Here is a 17,484-nt window from a genome sequence, read left to right as displayed (position 1 = left end):
TCTCTGTGGCAGCCTCTACCCACCCAGGTACATCTGGCAACTTCACTGTATAGCTTTCGGCAAATGCTGAAGATGCACTTCTTTACCCTAGCCTTTGACACGAGGTGTATATTTTTAGGATACACCCTATTTTGTGATTTTAGGTTGTTTTTGCCTGTGTTTAATGCTTTGTTTTAAAAGTGTTTTAACCACCCTGGGATTTTGGGTGAAGGTCAGGTAACTAATAATAATAATAAAATACTTTTTTCTTTTGAAAATCAGGCTTTTGAGGCTTCCTGGAGAATTTGGCTGCTGTGTTATCCATTGTTCGTTTTATATTTGTTATACTTTAATTTTATATATATTTTTGTCACCCTTCTGATCTCCTTTGGGATGAAGAACACACTAGAAATTATTGTAAATTAATAAATACTAAATTAATTAATACTAAAGACATTCTTGCTATAATGGGCCTTGTTGGTTAAATGAGCTGGTGGAGGCTTTTATGCTTCATGAATCTGCCAGACAGATTCTTCCATCTTGCTTTGCTATTGCTTATGGGTTTGTATTTGTGGGTGTAAATATATATAATTTAAATAGCTATAATTATATATGGTTGTTCGTCCCGGATTCAGGTGACTTGGCCAGATAGTGCTGAAGCAGTAGTAGCTGCAGAAGAAAACCTAGAGGCAGGAAACTGGGTTGTAGGAATAATCTTTCTAATATATATATATTATTGAAGTTCAGTGAAGAAAAATAAGTAACAAAGCATTTCAGCAGAGAAAACCTCTTGTAGGAATAATCTTGACAGCAAGAAGAAAGAGCAAACTGGTAGTATTGCAGTTCAGCCGCCACTTTTGGTGCTTCAGCCACCCTACTGGCATGAGCCCATCGTTTAGATATCCTGAGAAGCTCCCTTATACCAAGTCAAGACCATTGGTTCATCTAGCTCAGTCTTGCCAACACTGACCTGTAATAGCTCTCCAGGGTTTCAGGCAGGAGTCTTTCTCAGCCCTATCTGGAGACACCGGGGAGTGAACCTAGGGCCTTTCGCATGCAAAGCATGTGCTCACTGAGCTACAGCCCTTCTGCCTCTTAGTGCCCTGTCTCCTTTCCTTCAGGTTCTCCCACTTGTGTGGTCATTGTTTTAACCTGATGGATTGTACATGCTGTTTTCCTACCTCTCTGCCCCTTTTAATGTGAATGGAGATGAATATCTTTGTGTTTTGTCCTTAAGATGCTGGTGTGCAAACTTAAACATGGAACAGCTTGTTGAAAACATTGGGAGTGCGGATGGTGGCCTCATTGATCTGAGTTAAGACTGTTCTGGATTTTGCCTCCAATGCTCTGTTAAATATTTTGTTTGTTGATTCTGCAGACAAGGGTTTGCCAAGCAAATTTTCACTAGGTTTGGAAGACCCAGACAACCTTTTAGAAGGTGCAGATGATAACATTGGACCTGTCCTCCAGGTATATGCCATCTTTGATAACGTACTAATTTGTGTAGTGCTTGGGAACTAGTGATTGCCTTGTTAAATCTGATAAACTCCATGGGCTACTTTCTTCAGATAAACTGTTAGAAATAATATTAAATTAGCTTGCTGGAGTTTTTTTGTTGGGGAAACTGGCAAAAGATCATTATTATTCTCTTGTTTGATTTAAGCGTAGACCAAATCGCTGGTTCTCAAATTGCTAGACCTGGGACACCAATATGTGTTGAGCGGTTTTGCATGTGTTGGCCTATAAATGGTCAAGGCTCACGATATCCTGAAGTGCAGTTCTTGATCCTACTGGGATTTTTGAAAGGGAGGCCTGACTGCTGTATGATCAGTAACCACGGGCCTCGGGTGAAGGGGCATGGCTGGTAGGATGAGTGGACTTGGACTGATGGAGATAAAGCACATGGAGTTGTAGGAGCTGGGCAAATATTCTCCATGAGGTGTATATGCTGCTTTTATTTTTTCTATATATCCACTTAATTTTTATTACTTGAGTGCACATATTTGTGTAGAAAAGCAGCTATCAAATTTAATAAATAACAAATACAGTAGGGCCCTGCTTTACAATGCTTCGCTTTATTGCGCTTCGCTAATGCGACGGTCTCAGTTAGACGCAATTAGACTAAAGCCCCACTCATATGGCGCTTGTTCTTCTTTTATGGCAGTTTTCGGCCGTTGCACGCCATTCTATTCAATGAGTTCCACTTTTCAGCAGTTTTCACTTTTCAGCGGGGGTCCAGAACGTAATCCGCTGTATGAGTGGGGCCCTACTGTTATTAGAAGGGTGACATGATGTCAAAGCTTGTGTGATTCTGGGTTAAATGATCAAATGCAGCTGATCTAAATTTCTGTAATGCATTTCTTTTTTATTTTGTTAGTTTGATTATAAAGCTGTTGGCGACACTCTCTTTGAATTGGCCAGCAGAAAAAATACACCTGCTTTTAACAGAAAGCACCTCTACAAAGTGGTTAAGAAGTAAGTTCCCTTGAAATTAATTCTTGTTTCTGATGGCATTGACCTCTCTAAGTATCACCTTTCCTTCTACTTTCTAGAGTCCCAACACCCCTGCTCTTTTTATCTCTGTTTCCTTGCAATAAATGTCAGCTCTTCATTATTTGTGTGTGTTACTGAAACAACATAATTTCTTTCCTCTTGTCTTCCAGGTTCCATGACCTTGCAGAAGGTGAGGCTTCAAGGACATTTTGCTTTAATTTTGTTTCCACAAATATTTGTACAGTAGCAAATGGGAGAAATACAATAATCTTAGATTTGCAGTGGAAGTCTTATGTATACCAGAAAGGCCTCCTTTTTTCTTTTTAGGGCATTTGCCTGTCCTCTTAACTTGAAAGGCGTACTATCCATGATTTGCATTCAAAGCACAATCAGACGGAAAATCAGACTCATTGAAATGAATGGACGTGACTTGATAGGTCCATTTATTTTAATGAGTAGAACTTAGCAGAACACAACCACTCAGATTATAATATTTGTTGCTCTAAATAGGGGTGGGGAACCTGTGGCCTTCCACAGATGTTGTTGGATGCCAACTCTCATCATCTAACTATTGGCCTTGCTGGCTAAGCTGATGAGAGTTGGAGTCCACAGGTTCCCCATCCTTGCTCTAAAGCAGTGATTCTCAAACGGTGTGCCCAGGGACACTGGTGCACCCTAAGAGGAGGCTAGGTGTGCCTCAAATATTATGAAAGTATATTTTAAAAATGACAAGAAACCCATTTGTATAGGGTAAGTAATAGTTTTCTATAGTTTATTTTTATTCATAGTTTAAAATATATTGATATATTTCTAATTTTATACACGAAGTGCACCAGAAATTTTTTATATATTTTACAGTGCTCCGCGAACCAAAAAAGTTTGAGAACCACTGCTCTAAAGCAAAGGTAGACAACCTGCAGTAAAAAAGCCACATGTGGCTTCTGCTCAATTTCATATGGCCCCTGACTAATTTCATACGGGGGTAAACAAGTGGGGGAAAGCTGGGAGGATGTGTAGCTTAATGAGGATCAAAATGGAGAATGACAGGAAAAAAGAGAGCAGGGGTGCCTACCAATTTTTTTGCTTCAGCACTGCCCACTGCCAGTGTGCAGTCACTGACAGATTAGCCCCAAGGGAATGTGTCCTTCAGTAGAAAAAAAGGTTGCCTGTCCCTGCTTTATGGTTTGGAATTTATGCGATAAGATCTTGCCCTTCTCTTAAATGAACAGCTTGATCTGCTTGACATTTAAAATAATGGAGAAATATACACACTGGAGTATAGAAGGAAGTAAAACGAGAGAATTCATGTGTACATGAAGGATCTCCAAAATACTTTTTGCTTTAGAGCAACTCATTCCAGTATTCTTTCACTTTAGGGACCTTTCCACAAGATGATTTTCCTGAAGACGTTTCTACAGATGAAGATGACGATACCTTCAGCAGGAGGAAGTGGAAAAGAAAATCTGGCAAACCCGTGCATGAACCTAAGCTAGAAAAAGAAGGTGGGAGAGAATGTAGCTGGCAGCATCTTGTGAAATACTCTGACTTAGCCTGCAGTCCTGTACCTTATTTCCAGGGGAGCAGAAGGACTGAACTGTTATGAGTCTGTCCTTTTTCTTTTTAAATGACTGGCCAATTATTACTGAGCTTTACTATAATAATGTATTGAAATGTTTGCTGCTGTTGGGGTATTAGCTAGAAGGAGTGGAAGGTCTGCAAGTGGCCTCAGGTTTTTATTTTATTTGTTTAATAGAAAAGCATTTCTATACCCCTTGCGATTAAGAAATATATTAAAATCATATTGCACAAAAAGCAAATACCACAATTATAATCAAAAATATAGGATGACAAATAAAGGACCTTTTTTTCACTACTTGGCAAGTCTTGAGTGTGTTGCAAAATTGAGCGCTCCCAACAAGATTCCTGCACGCTGTGCTCTCATGTGGAATCAATAGGCTGGCCAGCCTTTCCTCTGCAGACTCTGAACATTGTGAAATGGGACTTTAAGCCAAATTATCCTGATACTTGTATGAAGTCACATACAGTGTTACAAAGCTGTCTAGGAACACCTTTATTTCTTTTCATCACTTTTTATGTAACTTAAGTAGAGGGTGACCGGGACTAGTGTTAATGGTCTGGGAAAGCCTGAGCATTTAGAGTTTTGTCCATGAATGTATCCTTATTTACGCACTTGCCCCTCACTCGCAATTTCAGTTACTTGTTGAGAAGAGTAGGGCTGTGCTCACTGTCCCACCCCCACCATTGTGTCCTTGCCAGTCCTGTTTCTGCCAACCATCCATGTGTTGAGGTAGAAAATCTGAAGCAATCCGGGTTTTAAATCATGCTGGGAGCCTACAAACATAGAGCTGGTTCATCAATTCACACCTCCCCCCCCCCCAATAATCCCATGGGGGTGATTTTCTGAATTGGGCTCATAAAAAGTTCCGATCTACCACAGTAGTTATCATCTGTCCTGTTAGCACCAAATACCTTACAATAATAGCATATTTTTTAGGTCCCAGGGTTTGGTCTGAAGGCACATGAGGCCATCACCTTGCTGGAAACTAAGCAGGACTGGGTCTGGTCAGTGCCTGGATGGGAGACCGCCAGGGAACCACATATATGCCACCTTGAGTTCCTGGATGAAAGAAAGGCGGGACATAAATGTAAGAAAATTAATAAAATAAAAAGTAACCATTGCCCTGTTGTGATCACATTAATGGCTCATCTTCCTTAGCATTCTGTCTCCCAGCGGTGGCTAGAGCAGTATCTCTGGGACACGAACAAGCACAGCCTAATGGAAGAATTCATTGCTCATCACAGGCGCCAGCAGTCAGAGCCTTTCTTTCTTTTTCTGTTTTTCAAACGGAGCTCCCTTCCCAGCTGGCAGGAAGAAAGGTAATGGCTTCATCTTTAAACTTAAAAGCTATTTCTTTTGTCTTGACAGAGTGTACTGGAAACAGAAAAAATGGCACTGAGGAAGAGGAGGGCAACCGAAGGCCACAGAAGAAAAGGAAGAAGCAAAAGAGGAAGTCCAGTCAGATGGTTGACTCTGGCACTGCTGCTGAACTTAATGAGAAGGGACTAGTCCATGAAGAAGGATCCAAAGAATCAAACCAGGACTGTGAATCATTAAACAGTAAGAAAAGACCAAAGAAGTCTTTAAGTACAGAGGCCAATGAAATTGGTTCTTCGTCAACACCCAGTGGAGGACCTGGTGGCAATTTTGCGCTGAAGACGTTGACGTGCTTGGTAAACAGTATAAAGAAACAACCAAAGAAGAAAAAAGGCAGTCTACAGAATACTGCTATAGAAACTATCCGTCAGAATGGACAGGCTAATATTAGTACCGAGGAGGATCCCAGCCACTGTGTTACAATAGGCCGTGATAGTAAAGGGATTAAGAAGAAACGGAAAGCAGAACCTGTAATGATCTCCGGGAGCGTTTTTTGCGCAGAGGCTGTTGAGCAGCCCAAGAAGGAAAGCCTTGCAGAATCAGAATGCATAGTGCTCCAAAAAGTTAAATTGAAGAAAAAACAAAAGTTGGGGGATTTGGTTAAGATTAGGGGTTCCAAGCAAAAAATGATCAACTTGAAAAAGAAAAAGAAAATCAAGAAAGTCCTCAATTCTGTAGAAGAAAATGAAACTCAAGTTGAAAACAAGAAGAGCAACAACAATGTAAGTAGTTTTGCATGGCGTAATGTTTCTACCACCTGTTGTTATGCTGTGGTAGAAATTAAAACCTAAAGGGAGCAGGGGGTGGAGCAGGTTACGACATCTGGCTCCACCCTAGCCAGTTCCCTTCGTCACCTCAGCTAACCAGGAGCTCGAAAGGCTCTTCTCAGGTGCAGCAGTCTGTTAGGCTAAATATTCTGGTGGGCTGCTTTACATGTTCCACCAGATCTGCGTAGTCTTGCCTCAAACAGCTATACTTACAATGCAGATGTTTCTGCTCTTAGCTGGGAGGATGTATTTAATGGTTGGCTTTACTAGTAAAATATAGGTGAAGAAATAGAACAGATGTTGGGATCCTTTGCCCCTCCAGATGTTTCTGAACAGCATATCCCATCGTCCGAGGCCATTCTTGCTGGGCTGATGGAAGTTGTAGTTCAGCAACATCTGGAGGGCCAGAGGTTCCCCACACGGGAATAAAAGCTGCTGTCTATATAGATAAAGGAAAAAAGCAAACCTGAAATCACTTTTCTTTTGAATTCTTACCTATTTTCTGAAACTGAGAAGTGAATGCTTTGACTGTAGTACAGGTAGTTTAGCTGTAAAATTAAACAAGCAATTGATTCAATATTTGTATTTCCATGAGATGATTTAAATCTGGAATTTGATATTCTTGGGATGATTGTTATTTGCCATCTTAAAGGAGACATTGTTGTAAAGGGTTCGTTAATGCCATAAAAAAGCATAAAAGTCATGGACATCCAGAACGTTGACGGTGATGTATGCCAGGGGTCGCCAGTGTGATGCCTGCAGGTACTAGTGTGCCCTCTGGTACCTCCTGTGGCAACTGCAAAAGGTCTCAGTAAATATCCCCTCAAAAACCTGTTCTGTTCCTGTTTGTGCTGGCTTGGCCTCTTCTGCATTGAACATGCCCTCCTAAGCAGTCCCAGATTTCATTGGACCCTCCCTCCCGTTTTGAACAGAGGAGAGCTGCTCTTTGTGAGTGAGAGCACAGGAACATAGGAAGCTGCCTTATGAGCAGCAGTGGCTAGTGAAGGTGCCTTTTCCCAGTCGATGGTGGCGGAGGGTGCCCACGCTTTGTGATCCGAGCGCTCTTTCTGTTCTTTTAGATGTGGCAGCTGTTTTGTGTAGGCCTCACACCCCACGGCAGCCATTTGTGACTGGCACCTGTGGCACTTTCTCAAAATTCCAAATGTGCCCACTGGCCCACAAAGGTAGGACACCCTGTTGTATGTAGAGTGAAGAATGTAACGCCAATGGGCCTCTTTCACTACCATGCGTTTCTGGGCTTACGAGGCAGCCCCGTGTCAGATGCTGCCTGTAGCATCAACAAAAGCTTAATAGTTTTCCTTTCATAATTGACACCATTACTAAGCCTAAGCCAGGGCCCCTTAGAGATAACGGGCTAGCACTGTTAAGCATTGCATTATTGTGTCCTGACTCTGCTAATTGGTCTTCCATGCTCAGCTGCTCCTTTATCTCCCTGCAGGAAACTGGTGGTGCTGCCGTGCTGCTAAGGAATAAGAAGGCCAAGATCGGGAATGACTTCGTGAAGTTTGAAAAGACAACTCTGCCGAAGCCAGCGTTCTTTAGAAAAGCGAAAGGAAGCATTACCGCCCTGCAGGTATAGATACAGCCTGCCACAAAGAAGGGGTGGCCTTCTTCAGCCTAAGGGCCACGTTCCCTTCTGTCAGGTGGTGACTTGCAAGGGCCAGACTGTACAACAGATGTAAATTTTACCTTTGTCCAGTAAGCTAGTTTCTGCATGTGCGCACACATTCCTCTCTATCCTCCATCCAGGCAAGCAAAAGACATTCTCTGAGTTCAGGAACACACTCCAGCCAGGCAAAAATACCCAAGGAGGGTGTGCCGCAAGGCCGGTGAAGGATGTGACCTGAGAAGGGGTGGCTGGGTAGAGAAGGTGGCCTAAGGAGAATCTCCAGGGCCCAATAGAGAGACTGGGGGGCTGCGTTTGGCCCCTGTGCCTCAGGTTCCCCACTCCATACCCTTGTAACAAACAAGGCTACCTGAGTTTGTGACTCAAAGACTTCGGAGATATGTAGTTTGATTGCCTTGGAGACCAAGAAATTTTCCATGGTGTAGAAATAGTAGTGGTGTACAAAGTGCTGTTAACTAGGAAACAGCATGTGTATTCTGGCAAAAGAGTGTTGCTTCCTTTTCAATCATCTAGCGCTGTCCATAATTACTTTCAGTGCTTACCTACATGTAGCCAGTCATGCTGGAATTGATAGATTACTGTTACTGGAATTACAGTCACTGGGATTTTAGTATTTGTTTGATTTTCTCTTTTAGCTTTGATGGGTATTCATTTTGTGAGCCATTTAGAGTTTTTGTAAAAAAAACCCTAATATTTAATAGGTACTGGGGTTTTTTCAACACAACCCTGAGCGGTCCTCAGGTGCAATGTAGTTATTGGAGAGCAGGCTTCTGAGGAGAGGCCTCACTTTTCTCCCTGTGGTCTCCCTTGGGTGAAAACGTTGATGGCTTGCCCAGCATGAGTTGAAGAAATGCCATACTTACTTTTAGCAAATTTCAGGTGTAAGATTTTCAGACCTGTTTGTGTCTGAGTCAAACTGCACTCAACATTAATTGTGTCTTAGTATTATATGTGCAGATTTTTTTTAAAAGGAAACATAGCATCAGCTGGGGGCAGGGAACAATAATGATTGGGATCACAGCAGGTGCAGGGAGGTTAATCCTTTCCTTCAGTGCTTTGGTCCAATGGAAAATCCCTCCTCTGAAGGCAATATCTGCATTGGAAGGAAGTTTGCCTTGCGTGCCAAATGCCAGAGTCAGAAAAGGGATTGTGTGTGTGTTAAATCCCTCCCCACAAAAAAACTTAATGCTATTTAAAAAAAAAAAAAAAACCTTCACATTAAATGCAAATGTCTACCTGCTTGATGTTTGTTTCATGTAGTTTGGCCCTGACCAGTGTTGAGACTTTTTAAGTAAATTGGGAGGAGGGAGCAATTGCAGATGTTGGTGGCAGTGCACAGAAGGGCAGATTAACCCTTCTCTCCTTGCATGCTGGCCTCCCCCCTGCCCTTGAAAATCACACACTGCAATTACACTTAGGGGAAAAGTTCCCATTGGCAGTAATGGAAACTGCTTTGAGCACAGATGCATTTGTGGAAAATGTGGTATATAAATAAATTGACTATGAGTAATGAGAACTTTTTTCCCCAAGCCTAATGGTCACACCAGGTAAGCGAGAAGATGAGACAGGGAGGGAGAGAAAAGGGGGGTGATGATGGGGTGCAGGAGGGGAATAGATTGTGTGTGAGGTGGATCACTTTTCTTTGGGCTTCACCCACCAGTGGCATGTGGCCCCTGACAGATTTTCCCCAAGGAAATGCAGTATTTGGGGGAGGAGGGAGCCCCCCCCATATTAAACAGCCTGGAGACTTTCCAAAAAAGTGCAACGGCTGGTTTGTTTTCTAAGAACTTTCTATGTTTATATGTCAGTGGGTCAGTCTACAGATGGGCTCCTAGGAGGAAGGGCAGGAATAAAATAAATAAATGAAAAACTGGCTCCCCGTGAACCCCACTTTGAATAACTGAACAACATGCCTTGGGGTGCCCCTTCTCCTTTCCCCTTTAACCACAGTTAAGCAATGAATTAGTTTCAGTGTGAACAAGGATAAGTCTAACCAGAACTTCTCTTCAGCCCGTCAGATACAGTGTGAAGGGAAATCCTGGAGCTGATCGACTGCTTAAGAAAAGGAGGGATAATTTCTTTGGGGGGGAGGGGTAGAGAGTAGTAGTGTGCATGTAACAACCGATTAACAGGGAAGCCTCATTATGTCTGTACCTGCCCATTTGTGATACAGTTGTGCTTTATGAGTCTGCTTTCCTACATGCAGAAGGCAACGATTCTGGAAATTCTTGCTAAATGCAGCTGGGAGTTACATGGAAGTTAGTTAAATAAAATAGGCTACAAACATCACGTCATTGTGGAGGAATTTTGTGATCCAATTAAAGTGTGGTAACATTGCATGTGGGATGTACCACTGCAAGTAGAGGCTCACACAATTGAATGTTGCACTGTCCAAAATAATTCCCTGAGCTCTGAAAACTAGCTGTTGGGAAGAAAAGGGTTCTTGTGTAACTATCTCCCTGGTATCCTAGCTATCAGCATTCAGGGAATTTGTTTTTTTATAATACAAGAACAATTGTGAGCCTCCTCTTTCAGTTTGAAGTGGTATAGTCCAGGCACAGCTTTGTCATCTCAGTAGGCCATTGAGGTGGTCACTTGTAACATAATATAGTGTATGGCGCAATATAACGTAGCTGCTATGCCATAAAAATCTAAGTACCTCTATAACAGAATTTAGTATGTTTCCATCTCTTCCTTCCCAGGTTAGCAGTATGATAAGCTAGCATACCTGGCTCCATTTCTCATGGAAGGAGACACATTTAAATTGTATGCCACTTACTTTTCACAGTGTCACAAGAGTTCCTCTGGGGTATATTCCTTCTTGGTTGGAAATTGTTATTTGAGGGCAGGACTGGCCCTAACTGCACTATATATTTAAAGTGGTATTGTTACCCCTTTAAACAGTCATGGTTTCTCCCCAAATAAATCCTGGGAACTGTAGTTTGTTAAGGGTGTTGACAGTTTTTAGGAGTCTCCTATTCCCCACAATAGAACTACAACTCCTGGAGTGATTTAACAATCAAACCCTCTTCCTAGGGAACTCTGGTAACTGAGGGTAAGAAGGTTGTCCTAACAACTCTCAGCACCCTTAACACAAAATACAGTTCCCAAGATTCTTTGGGGGAAACCATCATGGCATGATACTGCTTTAAATATATATTGCAGATACAGTCTCTATTTTGAGGCAGAGAGGACTATTGCCAGTAAGGGGCTGGGGTGAAGATCTCAAAGCCTCTTGCGGGAAACTAGATTTAAGATTGAGTGTAGGGTCCTATTCAACATCCCATCATTTAGGGCAGGGGTGGCTATCCTGTGACCCTCCAGATGATGTTGGATCTACACTCCCATCTGCCCCAGTCAGCATGGCAAATGCTGAGGAATGGTGGGAATTGTAGTCCAACAGCATCCAGAGGGTTGCAGGTTAATTGCCCCGATGTAGGGAGGCTTTCTCTGCAGTAGCCCTAATGATCTAAAATGAGCGTATGTAGGACATTCATCTATATATTTTGAGGGTGGGGGTGAAAACAAAACTTGCCAAACAGGTAAATATGGGGAGGTTTGCTCATTTGTAAAAGGTGTGCTAAAGTGCAGCAGCAATACAGATAATTATGGCTGCCTTTTGAAGCATTTCTTTTTTGTTCTCCCCCCAGTTACTGACTTTCTCTGTTGCTGTGGAGTGAAGACCTGTCCCTTTACGCATTGCTTCAATGTTCTGTCACCATTTCCTTGGTTGCTTGTTTAGCAAAGTCGATAGATAATATATTCTCACAGAGTTAAACATTTATCCATACTGATGATGTTGTTTTTTCCCCTTTTTGCTGTTGTTTGTTGGGGGGTGTCTTTTTTTTAAAATTAAGATTAATCGTATATATGGAAGGCCCTTCACCGAGCCCCTCATCACACAACACACTCAGAACTATAACTTCAGAAAGGTTACTAGTTTCTCACTTTAAAACACACACACACCGTCCAAAAGTATTGTAATTTACTATAATGAGGTTAAATTTGGAACCTCCCATTACAAGCTAGGTATGCGTATGCAACTATCATATTAGTACTTAATTTATTTTCATTATTACAATATTAGACTTCATTCATTCATTATTTTGTTTGTAGAAATTCCCACCCCCCTTTTTTTTACTGATTTCTTTTTTGGTTGCTGCTTATGGCAGCAACAAGTCTGATTTCAGCAGCTGTTCTTGGAGGATACCATTGTATTTACCTGCAGTGCCTCAGATATTGTATCGTTCCAAAGTATTGTGTGCACGTGTATTGGCCTTCACATTTATTGATTGATTACATTTATGTCCCACCTTTCCTGCAAGAAGCTCAATGTGGCATACTTCCCCTCCCCAATTTTATTCTCACAATAACCCTTTGATGTAGGTTGGGTCAAGGTCACCCTGAGACCTTCATGGTTGAATGAGGATTTGAACCCTCGTCTCCCAGGTCCTAGTCTGACACTCTAGCCACTATTTCACACTGATGTTGTACCCACAGTGCTTCAGAACAATGTAGTTTGTGGTATGTTGAGAGTAAATAAGCAAATAGGTTCTTTCCTCTCTCCCTCCACCCCACTTCAGTTCCAAATGGAATGAATAGGAGTACTGAAAAGCAAACCCATTTGCTCTGCAGTGCATTCATTTCAAAACAAAGGAAAACTGAACTCTGCGTGCCCCATTTAGTTTAGCTTTTCCTTCATACTGAAATAAACTTGCATCCCTGTTAGAGCTGGAGCAAGACCTTACCTGTAGACGTTTTTTCTTCCTGGATGTTTGATTTTATCCAGTAAATAGCTAGTCTGCAAATACATTCAGTAGGAGTTGTATTTATATATTAAAAGGTGTTCCTATATAAAACACAGCCAAACCTAAGTGAATATTTAATACTGCACAAAAATTGCAAATATTTAAATTTATCAAACTATACACTAATTATTATTGATAATTTTCCGTTGTGTTTTGTGAAGCATCTCAGATGGTTGGAGAGGTGTGAAAAGTATTTTAATAAATAAAGGAAAAGGTTTAACTGGTCTAGACCAGCAACTTTATCTGCCATTTTAATCTCTCTTTGTAGTTAAGCAAGCTACAATCTTCCAACTCCAAAAAGGTCACCTTTGGACTGAATAAGAACATGACTGCTGGTGAGTTCACACTGACTGCAAGCCTTGTTGCTCCCCTGAAACCAGGCAGGTAAAACGGTGGAGGATGGGATGCAGTTTTAAACAGTGGTTTTATCTGTGCATGTAGTTTTACAGCCTACCCTTTTAGCACTACCTTTTGCACTACTCAGTGTACAACAATTAAAACACAACATTCCTATAATAGAACAATATAAACCAATATAAAAATTAAGAGGTATTAAAATTAAAGCTCCAAACGGTTTTCACCATGTAAAATGTCTCCCTGACAAGTCAAAACTTGCAAGAACAGAAAAGGTTTCACCAATCAGCAAAAAGCAGTAAGGGAGGTGGCCAACGACCCCATGGTCAAGGTGTGCCATAGTCTAGGTGCAGCCAGCAAGGAGGTTTTCTCTTATGGCAACTGATTGTGCCTTCACTACAGACAAAACACTTAAGAAGGGTCTCTCCATTAGATCTTAGGGAGCGGGCGGGCTGGTTTGGGAGGAGGCCTGTACAGTTTTCCAACAGGTATTGCATGCTCACATAACAATGAATGGCAAATACAGTAGGGCCCTGCTTTTCAGCATTCCATTAATACGACGGCTTTCAATTAGAGTACGGCGGCACTTGTTTCTCTCTTACAGCGTTTTTCGGGCGTCAGGCACCATTCTATTGAATGAGTTCCGCTTTTCGGTAGCGGTCTGGAACATAACCCGCCGTATGAGTGGGGCCCTAATGTACTCAGTTTTAAGGGAGAAAGTGAAGTATTTATATACCGCCCACTCGCAACATCTGGGTGGTGTACAGCATCCTAAAAAAAACTTTTAAGAGCAATACAGAACAATCAGCTTTGGCTATGGGGCAGTATGCAAGTATAATAAAATAAATAAATAAATAAATCATGAAAATGACTGGCTGCTCAATAAAAATTTTAGACAACTGCATAGATTCATCACGGTCTGGGTTGAGAAGCGTGTTTTGACCTGAACTCTGCCCCTGAGTGCATCAATGGCTACTAGTCATGATGGTTATATATTACCTCCATATCAGAAATACCATCCTTCTGAATACTAGTTGCTGGGGAACATGAGCAGGAGGATGCTTTTTTGCCATATGTCCTGCTTGTGATCCCCTGATTTGCCACTGTTGGAAACAGGATGCTGGACAAGACAGGCCTTTGGGTCTGATCCGGCAGGCTGCTCTTAAAACCTTCTTACCTACTGTACTAACATTTATAGAAACCGTGAGGCCCAGTTGACACTGATGATCTAAAGCAGAGGTTCTCAGACTGTGGCACACAAGACTCCCGGTGGTCCTTGAGCTTCATTCAGATGGTCTGCCATGTTTCCGTGAAGAACACTTACAATTTGAATTCTGTGGAATTTAAATTGTAATACAACACAATAAACAATAAAAATGCATTAAAAATCATACAGCATCTGGTACAGTGCATTACATTTGCTACAACAGGCAGAAGCAATAATTAAGTGCGCCACGAAGACCCTTGGCCATTTTCAAATGTTCTGTGGGGGACGAAAAAGTGTAGGAACTACTGGTCTAAAGTACATACAGTAGGGCCCCACTCATGCGGCAGGTTAGGTTCCAGACCCCCACCGAAAAGCGAAAACTGCTGAAAAGCAGATCAGCTGTAGCGCGGGGGTCTGGAACCTAACCCACTGATTGTGCCAGAGGAGGAGATGATCAGCTGTAGCACGCTACAGCTGATCTTCCCCTCCTCCAGCGCAATCAGCTGGAGTGCGGGCGTCTGATTGTGCTAGAAGAGGAGGAGATCAGCTGATCGTCTCCGGCGCTGTAGTGGGAGAGTCTGATTGCCCCCGAGGAGGAGAAGATCAGCTGTAGTGTGCTGGAGCTGATCTTCCCCTCTGGTGCAATCAGCTCGAGCGAGCGCAGGAGTCTTATCACGCCAGAAGAGGAGGAGATCAGCTGTAGTGCTCTACAGCTGATCTTTCCCTCCTCGGGTGAGATCACCTGGAGCGCAGGGAGCTCCAGCCCCGCCTCCAGCTGATCGCCCCACTGGTGCCATATTAGTTAAACACCAAAAAGCAGGGTGCTGAGAAGCGGGGCCCTACTGTACAGCCTATCCTGCTGAGAGACTCTTTCCCACTAGATACAGAATCCATTACGGTCTGCCGCATTCAGCTTGTTTTCCCATCCCACATAATCTTTCTGGGTTCCTGTTATGCCTCAACAGCTCTAGCTACCATGGAAACATTTTTTGCATGCCTAGTAACAGTATATAATGCAAGATTCAAGTTTTTGCTTTTTAATCTACCTTTGACAGAATTTAAGACAACAGATAAAAGCATCCTAGTCAGCCCAGAGGGAGCCTCCCGGGTGGCTTTCAACCCTGAGCAGAAACCATCCCATGGGGTGCTGAAGTCCCCTTCCACCTCTTCTGCAGAAATAACGCCTCAAATCAAGAAACCCTTTTCAATGCCAACCAAGAAAAGACCAACTGCTATGGACTTCTTCTAAGCCAATACAGAGAGTAGTTTTTGTACAGAATATTTCAGTAACCAATTGTTCCCAAAATCCCTCCAGAAATCTTCTTTTTCAAGTTAATCAGATAGTATATACAGGGTTCTGATTGTGTGATCTGTGACTCTGTTAACTGTAATAAGCACCTCTTTGGCTGTACATTGAAGTGGCTTTGCATATTGTTAACAAAAGAAAGATAATATAAATGACATATGACCTTAGGGTTCCAACTATGGAGGCCCATCTTTTCTTTTCAAAATAGCCCTATCACAAATTTTGTAAGTTTGTAAAGATTTGTTCTAAACCATTGCTGCTTGCGCTCTGTTAAGCATTTGTTGTTGAATTTTGTTTTTGTGTTTCTGATGAAGAATTTTCAACATTTATAGGTTTAATTCCACGGAGCTAAGAAGTACACAATCCCTCTCACATAATTCCTGTTCTTTATTTTTTTCCTTACAAGCCAGTTCCTTTTTATCTTCCTACCAAGGGGTTTAGAATAGACTAGAATGTCTGTGTTGAGGTGAACTCCTTCTGTAGAAAAAGGCTTGAACCTCAATTGGGTAGCCACTTGCTAAAACACATCTCATTGACCCAAGTATTCCAGTTGACATATACTTCCTGAGCACTTGAAATAGTACTGTTGCCTACTTCCGGTTAGCTTCTTTTTATGTAAGAAGGTGTAGTGTCTGTATTTCTGGTAAATGTTTGCATTTTTCTAATGTTCTTACCCCAAAATCTTGGATAGAGACAAGGTCAAGTCATTCTCCCTTCATTAAAAGGAGCTGGATTAGTGTGGCCTTTTATCTATTTCTGAAAGCCTTAATGCCTTTTGACACAGGGTAAAGATGATTTTGAAAGTAAAGTATCTTTGAAAGTAAGGCCACACTTTTAATCTGCAATGTAAATAAGATTTAATAATATTCAGTATACAGTATGCTATGATGGTGCCTTTCATTTTCCTTTGGATCCAGTACAGAACAGTTTCTTTTTTGTACCAGATAATTTATTTACTTAGGATGTTAGATTCTCAGTCCCTTATTTCTTAAATGCAGCATAGCATGAAGACACAATCCAGGAAACACTGCTGTCAGACACTGGGTCATGTAGGTGACTTTTTATTTTGACCAAGAGATCTTGGTGGTATATTTGTCTGTCTGTTTATTTCTCTCCTTTGTACTCCAGCTTCGGAATAAATAGTTCTTCTGGACAGTCAATTCAGTTAGTGTTTCTCCAGAGTGATCATAAAATTGCAAACTAACAATATTCTCAGTGACTGTTTCAAATGTCTCATGCTGTTTTGCTGTGTTACTGTCTCTGTGGCCTGTACTGTTGTTCTGAGTGTGCTTGGTGGTTGTTTTTTCTCCTTGCAGTTTTAAATAGTGTTAATTGGTTAAGACTGAAATTCTTGAATTCTGGAGACATCTTGTATCAGATGTTGAATATCTTTGATCAGGAGATTATAATGGAAGGAAAGCATCTTAATATCAGCATTTAATATTGGCTCTAAACTAATTTTAATATAAAAAAGCAACAAATGCAGGATATGCTGTGGAAGACTAATTATTGTGCTAAGATCATGGGAAATTGGAACCAAAATCAGTCTGTAATTTACTTTTGGACAAGGATATGCCGTTGTGTGTGTATCATTATGTTGGTGATGTAATAATCTCCAGCTAGAAAAATGAAACTATAAAGAGACTGGGGATAAGAGTTTCTTTAGTGATCTGAACCTTGGGACACTGAGGTTACCCCAATAGTCACAGATGGTTTTGTTATCAAGTGTGTTGTAGGACAAAAGTCAGGGCCAGCATCAGCACCTGATATTAACAGGAAGCAGCTTGGCCCTAGTAGGGCCTCACCACTGATGCTTCCCCTAGGCCCTCCTTTATGTTTTTTTATTCTGAGTCTTATTTCCCAAGCCACATTAGATAGCAAACTCTAGCCAGCACTGACATTTTCCACAATGCTCATGATGTAACATTAATTCAGGGTATAGCAGGAAGTTAAAATGGGTGTGCTG

The 17,484-nt window shown here is 41.7% G+C and overlaps 1 protein-coding gene across 3 annotated transcripts in view; it reads left to right on the top strand.

Annotated features, from left to right (window-relative positions):
- Positions 1-16,725, top strand: part of RRP1B (ribosomal RNA processing 1B) — a 29,069-nt gene extending 12,344 nt beyond the window's left edge. Inside the window, exons 9-16 of one of the 3 annotated variants that reach the window (XM_061627535.1) lie at positions 1,358-1,449; positions 2,357-2,454; positions 2,643-2,662; positions 3,849-3,974; positions 5,420-6,150; positions 7,655-7,789; positions 12,920-13,031; positions 15,268-16,725. In XM_061627535.1, the coding sequence (XP_061483519.1) occupies positions 1,358-1,449; positions 2,357-2,454; positions 2,643-2,662; positions 3,849-3,974; positions 5,420-6,150; positions 7,655-7,789; positions 12,920-13,031; positions 15,268-15,461 (1,508 nt within the window). In that variant the 3' untranslated portion in view covers positions 15,462-16,725. Of the gene's footprint in view, positions 1-1,357; positions 1,450-2,356; positions 2,455-2,642; positions 2,663-3,848; positions 3,975-5,419; positions 6,151-7,274; positions 7,380-7,654; positions 7,790-12,919; positions 13,032-15,267 lie in introns of those variants that run through there. The other 2 variants (XM_061627536.1, XR_009762782.1) reach the window with 2 other exon arrangements.
- The last annotated feature ends 759 nt before the right edge of the window (positions 16,726-17,484 follow it).

Source organism: Rhineura floridana, chromosome 5, assembly GCF_030035675.1.
Source record: "Rhineura floridana isolate rRhiFlo1 chromosome 5, rRhiFlo1.hap2, whole genome shotgun sequence".
Taxonomy (NCBI): domain Eukaryota; kingdom Metazoa; phylum Chordata; class Lepidosauria; order Squamata; family Rhineuridae; genus Rhineura; species Rhineura floridana.
The sequence above is the reverse complement of the archived record's forward strand: the minus strand, read 5'-3'. Positions and strand labels throughout refer to the sequence as shown.